At 57.0% G+C, this 12,426-nt stretch overlaps 3 protein-coding genes across 3 annotated transcripts; 2 read left to right on the top strand and 1 right to left on the bottom strand.

Moving 5' to 3' along the window:
- Positions 1–5,857: 5,857 nt before the first annotated feature.
- Positions 5,858–6,889, bottom strand: TRIREDRAFT_68704 (uncharacterized protein; the record flags this gene model as incomplete). Its single annotated transcript, XM_006968846.1, has 1 exon — positions 5,858–6,889. One exon carries the CDS (start codon positions 6,887–6,889, stop codon positions 5,858–5,860), a length of 1,032 nt encoding a protein of 343 aa, XP_006968908.1.
- A 1,782-nt stretch (positions 6,890–8,671) lies between these two features.
- TRIREDRAFT_81679 (uncharacterized protein) lies at positions 8,672–10,065 on the top strand (the record flags this gene model as incomplete). The annotated part of the gene is made up of 2 exons (XM_006968807.1): positions 8,672–8,749; positions 8,902–10,065. The coding sequence occupies 2 exons, from the start codon at positions 8,672–8,674 to the stop codon at positions 10,063–10,065; spliced, it is 1,242 nt and encodes a 413-aa protein (XP_006968869.1).
- An 811-nt stretch (positions 10,066–10,876) lies between these two features.
- Positions 10,877–11,261, top strand: TRIREDRAFT_34252 (uncharacterized protein; the record flags this gene model as incomplete). The annotated part of the gene is made up of 2 exons (XM_006968761.1): positions 10,877–11,079; positions 11,147–11,261. Coding segments are annotated over 2 exons (318 nt in total), but the record flags the coding sequence as incomplete, so codon positions are not given.
- Positions 11,262–12,426: the final 1,165 nt, after the last annotated feature.

Below are 12,426 nucleotides of genomic sequence, written 5' to 3' on the forward strand. Positions count from 1 at the left end.
GCGAGCAATGGGCAGCAGATAGCCGTTGTACGGGTTGTTGGTCGACATCCGGCGCGACAGCAGGGAGGACACAATGGTGATGTAGTGGTTGAGCAGGGCCCTGTCGTGGGACGACGTCAGCTGCGGCAGCAGCTGGGGGTTGTAGAGGGACAGAGACGGCGAAGATGACATGGGCGATACGATGAGGGACTCGTGGGAGTCTGATCGAGGGCTGTCGTAGCTGATGGGCGTGATGGCTTCGTGCCAGCCGGCCGAAGACGAGCCCGGCTGGCCCCAGGCGGACCTGTCGGCGGCCATCTCCATCTCAAAATCATTGCCGGATGGCGGCGATAGCGGTGGCAGAACGCCAAAGTGGTGGTCCAGCGAGAAGTGGCTGGCGCTGCTGCTGCTGCTGCTGCTTCCGCTGGACGAGCTCAAGGCCGGACTACTTCGAATGATGAGCTCGGTGGTGCTGTCGGTGATGCTGTTGATCATGACGGGCTTCTCCTGGAAGGGCACCTCGTGAATGTCCCTGCCGGCCATAACGGACTCGATCGGCATTGACGCCGTCATCGCCACCGGGATGGGGGCGGGAACGGGGATCGGGACGGGCATGGGAACAACGGAGCCGGCCACGGCCACCGTTGTGGTGACGGCTGTAGCTGTGGCCGTAGCCGTGGCTGCTGTTGCAGCTGCGGCAGAGGTAGACGCAGACGCAGACACAGACACAGGGGCAGAGGCAGAGGCAGAGGCAGAGGCCGCGGGTTTCTCCTTGGAGCGCTCCGGGGGCCATGCGCAGTCCAGGCACAGGCGCCTGCAGTCGCCGCACCGCGGCTTCGTCTCGTCGCACTTCTTCTTGCGGCGCTTGCACATGAGGCACCCCGTCTGCACCCGGCGGATGCGCGCCTTTGGCAGGTCGCCCGCCTGCTGGCCGGCCGCGGCGCCCGAGTCTCGAGGGCGGCAGGGCAGGCTGAGGCGCAGACAGCGCGCACACGGCACGCTGCCATCGCAAGCCTGCTTGATCTGGGCGCAGCGATGGCATACGGGGCGGCTGTCGGAGCCCATGGTGACGATGATGATGGCGACAGCTAAGAGTCCACAACGGAGCTTCTTCGTGTCTTGCTCTCCCTCTCTTTAGTCGTCCCTCGCTCGTCCACAGCTTCGTTTTCGCCAGCAGACCTTCGTCTCCCCAAAGCAACTTTGATCCCTCTTATCCTTACTCCACGCGTTCTCACAAATCACTCTCCTCCTCTCCTCTTCTCCTCCAGCACTGGTTGGCGGGTTGGCGATACTAAGCGGTTGGCTGAGCGTCAAGCCCCAGTTTTTGCCGCTGTCGAAAGTCGCTCCCGATCAAATATGTGCAGAGCGGGTAATGCTAAAAATAATAGAGAAAGCGGTGGCTTTTGTGGCGGCAATAGTCGACAGTATCGACGTGTCGCTTCTCTGGTTCAGGGCCTCTGGTCGCTATCCACCGGCTGCTGCTTCGCATGACGAGGTTCCAGTCGAGCCTCGATAGGACAGGAAATCGAGGGCTTGTCGCGAACGGGGGGGACGATGATCGGGGAAAGGAGCTGGAGCCCGTTTGGCGACGCAAGCTGGTTGGATCAACAGAGAAAAGAGCGGAACGTGGTATAATAAAAACAGCGACCAGACGAGAAGAGAAAGAATCTGGCCTTTGAACAGCCCTCAGACTCGGGAATGGGGTGCAGGACCCTAGGAGATCAATGGATGCCTCAGTTCAGGTGGTACAGCAGCCAGCCGTGTCGGTACTGGTACATCCAAGGTTCCAGGTGGTGTGGACTGGCGTTGTGCCGCCGATCTGGCTGCAGCGTTTGGTGGGTTCTTGGGAGGCCCTGGGGCTTCTTCGGGGGCCTGCAGCGCTGAATGGGTCCCCGGAGCGTTTGGGACCCCGTCCATCCAGTGCCTGGAGCGTTGCCCGAGTCCACTGAAAGGACGCTGAGGGTGATTCTCGCGTGCTGTCCCCGTCAATCAAGCCTCAACTCCAGGTCAAGCTCCATCGAAGCCTTCAACTCCATCAAGCCCATGCAACCCCAGACGTCAGACAAACTCCACGGGCCATGCAGCAAGCCAGCCGATGCTACAAGCTACCTACCACCTCCCTCACTCGTCGGCCGGCAGACGTTGGCGCTGCCTCGTTTGCACCCTTTGGCGAGTAAGAGCGCGAGCGCGAGCCTGATCCTGATCCTGATCCTGGGAATCGCCAGCCTAGCAGGGACGGCCAGAAGCCCCGAGGCTGGATCCCTGCAAATGAGCACCAGGGACGCAAACACCCGCTTCGCACTCAATGCAGCTCAGTCAAGTGTTTGTCAGCTCCCGTCATCAGCAGCCAAGTTGACGAGTCCCTGCGGAGGGTGGTGGGGAGATCAGTCAATGGGGATCAATGCCGCCATCGCCGTGTCCGAAACGAGACGGGAGCCGTTGCTCCTCCGACAGCGACGAGCAATAACTGCACCCTGCTCTGCCGTGGTTGTGTTTGTGGTAGTACCAGCCTGACGGCGCATATCCTGCCCGGAGATGATGGAGGTGATGGTGCAGAATACTGCTAGTACCGGCATGTCTTGGAGGTTTGCTCAATCTTCTCTCCCTGCCGTGTAGATCAGCAGCATCAGCTTTCTGTGGATGGACGTGGACGCTGGAGCTTGAAACAAGGTTGTCGCAGTGCTAACATCCAGAAGGATCGAAACCCACAGTATCGTCACCGCCTGCGAAAAGAACCGAAGCAAAGAGGGGGACGGTCAGCACACATGCCAACGACAATACCTACATAACGCATACAGTCCCCAGCTTGGCTAATGCCTAGTAGTATACGCACTTCGACCGAGTCCAAGCATGGGTACAAAGGTCTGGGTCTGGGGTCTCGCGACACACTGATTCCGTCGATTCGGGTCTGACAAGGCAGGAGGGTCAGAATGCGATGCGATGCGATGTGCTGCCCATGGGTGCAAGCAAGTACCTTGCCATAGGCGAGGGTGGTGCTCGCATACCAAGTATCTACGCCCGCCTCTTCATTCGAGATGCGGAGTACTCCCCAAAAGTATCTCCATCGACATCAAGAGCCAACAAGCAGAGCATGATGGAGAACCCGTTGAGACGGACACGGGCACCCGCCCCTCCAGACGGGACAGGTTACATGCCACATACAGCTTAGCTCTCGTGTTGCTACGGCCGGGGAGAAGGCAAAGGGGGGCCGGGTCATGCCCCGGTTTCGTTGTGCTGCTCCTTTGCTTGGGGGTCTTTGCCGAGCAGGATCCGTGTTTTCCTTCATCTGGTCCGTTCTTGTGCCTTTCCTCGACGTTCAAGTACCGGTACATGACCGAGGTTGGTAGTCGACATTTTGGTGTTATTATTAGTCGTCCTGCTAACTCGGAGTCATCATGGCATGTCAACCACCTGCTCGCTCGCTAATCAAGACTGCAGATTTTCGGTCTTTACCTGATGAACGGTGCAGATCCTCTATTCTGACCCCCTCCGCCGGTCCTTCGTTGGCTGCTGATTGCAAAAGCCTGCACGGCTAGCAAATGTCTCTCTTGTCGGGGCGGAGCATGTGAGTGAAACATTGCTGTGGCATCTTACGAATACACTCAAAACGGGGGGGATTCGCAACCGTTCCGTGCGGCACGCTACATCTTCAGCCGGCTCTTTGCCCCTGCTGTGCCGTTTGCCTCTTGTTGCTCAGCAATACAGCTTCTTTTCTTCTCTGCGCCAAAGACAACGACGCGCTCGCTAGAAAGGAACTCGGTCGTCAATTATCGTCTGCCTCGACCTCTTATCTCCTATCTGCGAGCCCTCCTTTTCCTCAACTCTCATCCTCCTCCTCCTCTGCATGATACGCCAGGCCCAAGCAAGACAAACGCCTTGGTGCTACGCCCGAAAAAAAGGCTCCAGTGATGCGCTAGATCCCCGATATCCCAGCTAGGCCGCCCTTGTGGCAATGGGCCAAGACCCTGGTCAAGGACCGTCACAAGAGATTTGAGAGGCCGGGAGGGGCTTGTCAAACTCGTGCATCGTGCCTTTTGGCCGGGACAGGCACCTTGAGCTGTGTGGGCTGTTCAAGGGTTCGAGCAACAATCAGAGCGAGGCAGCTTTTCGTGCAGGTATTTGTACGTGCAGTATGTGCGACCATAAAGAGATTACGGCAAAGGAAGAGGCATCGAGAGGAGGACCAAATGACCTTGTTCCTGGCGCTAACTCGGCTACGGGTGGCCACGATGCTCCGTCTTACAGGAACTTGAGTGATAAGCCCGGCGTGGCATCCAGGCCTCCTCTACCGTACGGGCTCTGCCGAGCTGTCACGACAGCGTATCTGGTCGCATGAGTCGCGCACCCGGTTGTTTGTTTTCTCCTGTGGGAATCGACAATCGTAACACGACATCACATGTGCAAGCAGCAACCCAATTCTACCAGCGCCTGTCGAGGAAGTAATAACAGACGAGGGATCAGCACCGGCAAATCGAAATTTGTCACCACCATCACCCACGCAGTTCTCGCCAAGCATGCCTGCATAGTATGTAATATGTATGAATCCTTCCGCGTACTGGTACTTTGTGCGGATGGAAGGGGAAGGAAACTGGAAAGAAGACAGAAGCCACCTGAAGAGGCCCTCCCCCCTTGCCCGGCTCATCTCGCTCCGGTAAGGGATCCTGATCCTAAAAGTGGACAGGTGGATAGATGCCTCGTGTGGAAACACTGCTTCCAGAGGACCGTGAAGGCCTTTGTCATCCCACATCAAGAGAGCCGGCTTTTCTCGTCTGGTGGCAACAAAGCCCCGTGCCATTCATCAAGACAAGCGGCAACCTGGGAGAGCCTTGTTTCTCGTCGCTCTGCCTGCTGTTGCTGTTGCTGTCGTGTTGCCGTTGTCCTTGTCGTCAGTGTTACATGTGTGCATACCCGTACGCTGGACATGTTGGTTTGTTGGAAGATGGCCCATTTGAGCGCATTTATGGGTGGCACAACGAGCGGCCACAAGCACCCGATTCGGCTCTCCCTCTTGGCACATGTCACTTCGGAGCTTTGCCGAGGGGACCATCATCGACGAGCAGAGTACAGAGGCATTGGATCCGTCCCGAGTGTGAGTGCGGTGATTTGCTTGGCCTGCTGAGTGTCCTACCAACAGAGGATGCTACAGACTGGAGTAGTATAGCAATGGATGGAACGACGGTCAACGGAACTTTCTCTCTTTCCACCGCTGTTGGCCCAACCAGGATTCTGAAGAGTGAGGCTCTTTTGTGTTCACATGTACACTGAGCGGGAGGAGTAGCCATACGTTGCGGACGCGCTCTAGTATTGATGTTACAACTCCAAGCAGGGTGGATGGAACATTATTCATCCTCAAATGATGGATTCTCAGCTGCATGAAATTGCCAATCAGAAAGAGCCTCATTTCTCCTCGCCGTTGATCGCGATGCGTATCGTGGCAGGCAGTAGGTAAAGGATGTGTTGCCGTGAAGGCACATATTGCTCAGGATAAGGGGGGGACTCATGGAACAAACATTCAATATCGGGATGGGAGGGGGAATGCCAGCCAACCGGCAAACAAGAAGAGGGCGGGACACGATTGCGTCGTCAGCTCCAGCCATTGTAACCCTCGGCCTCCAGCATCCAACATCCAATACGGCCAACGCGCCGGGAGAATGCTGCTTGCTGTTGCCAAACAGATGGGCAGCTGCAGCATGGCAACATTCGACCTCCATCCTGGACATGTGCAGCAGCAGCAGCAGCAGCCTCAACAACAACAGCAGCAACAACAACAACAGCAACAACAACAACAACAACAACAACAACAACAAAAACAACGCCCTCTGATTCTCCGAGACCATGCAGCAGGCCATCCCCCCTCACCCGTCCCCTCCTCCCCTTCTCACGACTCATAGTGCGCCAGCCGAATGTACCTGGCCGTGGTGTCGATGCAGTCCCTGGCCTGCGGCAACGCCGCGTCCATGTGCATGAAGGGGTGCGGCACACCGAGGAAGCGCCGCTGCGTCACCTCGACGCCGTTCTCGACCAAGACCTGCGCGTACCGCTCGCCCTCGTCGCGCAGCGGATCGGCGCTGGCCGTGAAGACGAGGGTGCGCGCAAGCCCCTTGAAGTTGGGCGCCTTGAGCAGGTTGGCGAACCAGCCGAGGCGCTCCTTGGCCCCCGGCTCGTCCGGCAGCGACGACAGCTTGAGCCTGTCGAACCAGACGAGCCGCGCCCAGTTGAGCGTCGGCGCGAACTCGTTCTCGCGCATCGACGGCCAGGGCGAGTCGGCGGCGGACGCGTACTGCGAGACGTCGTCGATGACGGGCGTGCCCGCGGCCACCAGCCGCAGCGGGATGCCGGCGTCGCGCGCCAGGTGCGCCACGGCCAGCGCGATGAAGCCGCCCGCGGACACGCCGCCCACCGAGATGCTGTCCGGCCGCACGTTGAAGCGCGCGGCGCCGTGGTCGCGGATGTGCCGCACGGCCGCGAAGCTGTCGGTGATGCCCGCGGGGAACGCGGCCTCGGGCACCAGGCGGTAGGCGACGTCGATGACGGCGACGCCGGCCTTGTGGCAGTAGTGCCTGCAGATGTGGCTCTCCGAGTCGAGGTCGCCCAGCCCCCAGCCGCCGCCGTGGAAGTCGACGTGCACCGGCCACGGGCCCGGCCGGCCCTCGGGCTCGTAGACGCGCACCGGCAGCTGCGTGCCGTCGGCCAGCGGGATCACGTCGTCGTAGACGCGGCCGACGTCGGGCGCCGGGGCCGTGCCGTAGCTGTAGAGCACCGAGTAGCTGCGCCGGAGCTGCGCCAGGTCGATGGGCTGCGGCGGCTTGGTGGCGACGTTGTCGTTGTAGAGCTTGACAAAGGCCGGGTCCAGCTTGCCGGCCATGGAGGGGTGCAGGGGCTGGAGGGCCTCGTGCTTTTCAGAAGACATGGTTGGGCGGTAGGTTGCTCTGATGCTTGTTTTGACGGTCTCTTTTCTCTGCTTGTCAATGCCCTGAGTGATGTGAAGGAGCGTGTGAGAGGAGAGAGTGTGTGTGTGTGTGTGAGAGAGGGAGAGAGAGCTAAAAGGGGGGAAGACGAGAGAATAAGGCAAAAGAGAGCAGGCGGTGCTCTATAACATCATTGGAGGCTGCTCTCTGTTGCCGTTGCTCGTCCAGAGGGTTGGTTGAGTGAGATTCAACTCACAAGCCCCGTGAGTCAGTTGCTCGTCGTTGAGCACTCGGAGTTCAGTAATAGTAATAGTAATAGAGGGTTGCCGGATCACGCCCTGATGCATCGTCGGATCCCGATCCGCCGGCGCTCGATCCGCGGATCCACGCCGCGCATCTTCAGCGTCGATCGCGGGCCAGCATGCGTGAGAGCAATTCTAAACAGAGTCAGATTTTAACACGATTGAGTAACGAGTCCACGTAGCACCGATGCGATCATGTTCTCTCAGAGTGAAAAAGGTGATTGGGAAAAAAACAAGTGCTGCTTGGAGATGGCATTGAAGACGGCATGTGCTTGATGCATGCTGACGGTGTTCTTAATGCGTCTTTTACGCCAGAAAGTCAAAGGGTGAGTAAATATAAAAGTCTGAAGCCACAACCCTCACAAGAGCCATGCCGAGGGCAAGGAATTTTCACAGAGAACACTTGACATTGCAGAATAAGCCAAGACGAGATTTGCATTTTCTGCTGATTTCAACGCATAATGCCAGAATTAATCACAAACATGTACACGAATGCTTACCTACCTATAGATATATGATGTCTGCAAGAGCTTCAGCTATGTACCAGACTGCAGTCTAACAACCATATGCTATTCAATTAGCCACCGATAGCCAACTACTTCATGCTTATACCGCCCACTAAGTTCATCTATCTTCATGTTCGTAGTGCTTGCGTGATTTTAACCTCTTCTCTTTACTTCTCTTTCTCCTTGTGCAAAAACCCAGCGAATAGGGTAGCACGATACAAGGGAGGGCAGCTCAGCCGACGAGATCCGCGGCGCGCTTCAGCGTCCACCAACTGTTTTCAGATCGACAACCTGCGCGGCTATCGGACTTGACCTTGTTCTACGTTCATATTGTCACAAGGGCAAATACGCCTCTCTGCCTTTGCCGAGCAGTAACATCTAACAAGGCACTTCCGGTTGTCAATCTTGAGGTAAGTGGTCAAAAGGCGATGCCCAAGCGGCCATTGGAGGGTAATGATTGGCTCTATATTGGCTACCTAGGTAGTTGAATAGTAATATCTTGCACGTATATGTAACCCTGAGTCCCGTCTCTGGTGATAGCATAGGTAGCATCAACTATTAATCCAAACTTCCTACTACGGCGTTGGATCTTCCAGGGCTCGGGAGAACCCGTGGAGAATGAGCCCGAACCCCTGAAGCCCCCCTTGAACGAATAGCAGCACCCAAGTGACCAGACAAACAGGAAATGCGCAAAAACAGCACGAGCGCAAACATTCGAGTCTGAGCCCACCGAACGGAGGATCTGAATACCGGTTGGGCGGCTTCCGGCTTGTGAGGCCCTGAGGGGCACAAGGCACAAGGGTAGCCTACATAGGTACATGTAGGTAGCTTTCTACCGTCCAGAATCTTCCTGAACAGAGCGCAGCCCGAGACGGCGCGACGTCTTTGATAATCAGAAACATTGAAAGCAGCAGGCGGGTGAGGAAGAGGAAGCAAAAGTAAAGGCTTCTCTTTGCGTCTGCTTGTCCAATCCATCATGGTCGCCAGCGACAAGCCCGTGTTAATCATCGGCGCCGGCGTCGTGGGATTGACGTTGGCCCACGGCCTCAAGAAGGTACACATGAAGTCATCGTCAACTGCGCCAACCCGTCTACCTTACCTAGGTATCGACGAAACAACCTTCGCCCGTCTCTTCTTTCTCCTCCCCCCTCTGATCAAGCAAAAACACAAACGCTCTCAGTCTCTCTAATCGAAGCCAGCGACCAGGCCAACATCCCCTTTGAAATCTTCGAGCGCGACGAAACCATCGATGCCCGCGGCCAGGGATACGCCATCACCCTGCACTGGGTGCTGCGCTTCCTGCACGACATGCTCGACAAGGAGACGCTCGACGCCATAGACGGCGTCCAGGTCGACCCGGAGGTCGGCCGCAACGACAACGGCAACTTCATCTTCATCAACCTCAAGACGCTCGAGACCAAGTTCCGCATCCCGCCCAACCACCGCCGCCGCGTCAACCGCGAGAAGCTGCGCAAGGTGCTGCTCCAGGGCGTCGCCGACCACGTCCGCTGGGGCAAGAAGCTGGTCGACATCCGTCTGAGCGACGGCGACGACGGCGACTCACACAGCGACGGCGTCACGGCCATCTTTGCCGACGGCTCCTCGGCCACCGGCTGGATGCTCGTCGGCGCAGAGGGCAGCAACTCGCAGACGAGGCGGTTCCTCGTGCCCGACGCCTACCGCAACCACCAGCTGCCCGTCAAGATGATTGGCGCGTCCGCCGACTTCACGCCCGCCCAGGTCGCGCCGCTGCGGCGCATCGACCCGCTGCTCTTCCAGGGCTGCCACCCGGACACGGGCGTCTTCCTCTGGATCTCCATGCTCGAGACGCCCGAGGTCAACGGCACCGCGGCGGGGGCGCCCGGCGACGAGCGCTACCGCGTGCAGGTCATGCTCTCGTGGCTGGACAAGGACCGGGACGAGGCCGTCCCCGAGTCGAGCCGGGAGCGCGTCGCCCTGATGAAGCGCCTGGCCGCGGGCTTCCACCCGGACCTGCACGACGCCATCCAGGCCGTGCCCGAGTCCTCGCCCGCGCTGCACCTCCTCCTGCAGGACTGGCCGTGCCAGGACTGGGACAACCGCGGCGGCCGGGTGACGCTTGCGGGGGATGCCGCGCACGCCATGGTCATGTACCGTGGCGAGGCGGGCAACCACGGCATCCTCGACGCCTGGCATCTGCTGCGCGAGATCAAGGCTGTGTATGCCGGCGACAAGACCCGGGCCGAGGCCGTGGGCGACTACGAGAGGGAGATGAGGGAGAGGGCCACGCCGGCTGTCTTGCTCAGTCGGCAGGCCTGCCTGGACGCCCACGATTACGACGGCTTGAATGAGAACTCGGCGGTGCTCAAGAAGAGGGCCATTAATGCGTGAACTGCGGTCTGTCATATATGCCTGGACTAGGTACATTGCTTTTCAATTGATGGCCATGGTTAACTTACTACGAGGCGCCTGGTTTATTCCTCCTTTTCACATTTGCCCACAGATGAACAGAGGATATCGTGGCTACTAGATTGGCTACGAGATAGAACATTTCCCCTTGCCAATAGTATGCCCGTCGTCTAACCGGACATTGCCTTGACGTCCAGCATCCGAATGAATTTCATGATGATGCAATACATAAGAAAGATACTTGCAATCAATCTATCCCGGCTCTTGCATGTGAAGGCTGTGAAATTGTCCAACAGCCCGCATAACTTATACCACACGTCATTGCAGAGCGCTGCATCCAAGACATTGTTGCCGGAACAGGAAACTTGGCGTTTTCCCTCCCCAGATCTTCTCCGCTCATTATTCTACGTCAGCGGGCTTCACCCCTACCCACGAGGCGTCCCAACTTTAGGTATGATGCGATCTTGGTCATGCTAGTCCGTGCTAGCGATCTGGGAAAGCCTTCGATTCTAGATCTAGGGTGATGCTCCATGACGCAACTGCCGGAAGCGTCCGATCGGGTAGAGGAAAAGCTTAACGACGCCATGATCTGGGAGGGAGAAACGTAAAAGGACGGGAGCATCTCTTCTTGAAAGCGCTTGTTCCTTTCACCCATCTTCTGCTGCAATCACGTGTTCTCATTCTTCTGAGACAAGGAAGCCTTTGTATTAGACATCCAGATCACGATACACTCAACTCTGCCAAGATGAAGGAAAAGAATGAAGTTATCCAAGAGTTCAAGGAGCTCGTCAACATGACGGCCCAAGAACTCAAGGAATGGCTCAAGGGCGACGACTCCACGAGCGCGGGATGGAGCAAAGACGACGGCAGCGGAGAGTCTGTAGGCCACGACAGCGGCCGACGGATCGTCGAGATTCTCGAGTCCAACCCTGACAAGGATCCGGAAAAGTATACGGACGACGATATCAGTCACATGCGAAAGGTTGTGTCTTACTGGTAGGTTGATGGCCCTCATCGTCAATGCGTACTAGATCAGAACAGCTAATGGATTTGTGGCATCTAGTAAGCGGCACCTGGCTCAGGAAGAAAGAGCAAACAGCAAGAAGTCTGTTGAGGAAGTGAAGAAGACCAAATCGTATGCGTCGCTCAAGAACTGGGGCCACGATCCCCTCAAGAAGCGTCAGGCAAACGGTGGCGGTGCTAAAGACAAGGCAGACGACAAAGAGGAGGACAAAGAAGAAGAGGGCAAGGACGACAAAGCTGAAGAGAAGGAAGAGAAAGCTGGAGAAAAGCGAAAGGCAAAGGATGATCAATCTGGGAAGAGTAAGAAGAGAGAGACCGAGGACGGCGCTGCTGAAGTAAAAGACGATGAAGACAAGGACGAGCAAGAAGAGGATGCCGAGAAAGAGCAGCCGAACGAAAAAGATTCCAGCGGAAAGGAGAAGAAGAATGGTCAACAAAACGGAAAAGGCTCAGGAAAGGGAGACACGTCCAAGGGTCCCAAGGAGGGTGACACGGTGAGCTGGAACTGGGGCCAAGGCCAGCCCGAGGGAAAGGTCAAGGAGGTGAATCCAGACGAGTAAGTCTACTTGCATCAAGATTGCTTCTCCAGTTGTGCTCCAAGCTAACTCAAAGGGCAGGACCACCGTTCAGACAAAAAAGGGAAGCAAAGTGACCCGAAAGGGCGACGAGGAGGATCCTGCTGTTGTTCTGGATACGGGCAAGACGGACGCTGTTAAGCTGAACCATGAGCTCAATGAGACGGAGGATTGAGTATCTGTATGTTTCATTTAGTTGGGTTAGCTGTTTGTCTAGACATTGAGACAATGGAATAGCAAATATGTCAATATTCCCATAGAGAGACAGTTATATACATGCCTCAGCTCCTTCTGTCATGACACCTCAATGAACAAGATGAAGCCATCGTGTTCTCCAGCTGTCATTTCCGCCACTTACCGAGGCTTCCAGCGAGCTTCCGCTCTAAGGCACAGCCTGAGGTATCCATCAATTTCAGCCCCCCCGTCAGCGGCCTTTCAGCGGGGTTGCTGCTGTGGTGGATCACTGATCCCATGGCGGGGTCACAATCGGGCAATCACCTAATCAATCAATCAATCAATCTGCACGATAAAGTTGGAGGCGTCATCCACCATCCACCAGACGATTGCACTCGGCAGACCTGGAATCCTCTGGACCTGCACCTGGCAGCTCTTCCTCGCCAGAGGCCAGCTGCTGTCAGACGGCGCCGGACCCCGTCTCTTGCGGTGTCGATTTACTGCTGCATTCTTCGTTTGCCTCTCTTCTCTCTCCCGTCTGCTCTCCTTCTTCAACAGCATGTCGTTTGGA

The sequence above is a fragment of the Trichoderma reesei genome (assembly GCF_000167675.1).
Source record: "Trichoderma reesei QM6a unplaced genomic scaffold TRIREscaffold_26, whole genome shotgun sequence".
Taxonomy (NCBI): Eukaryota; Fungi; Ascomycota; class Sordariomycetes; order Hypocreales; family Hypocreaceae; genus Trichoderma; species Trichoderma reesei.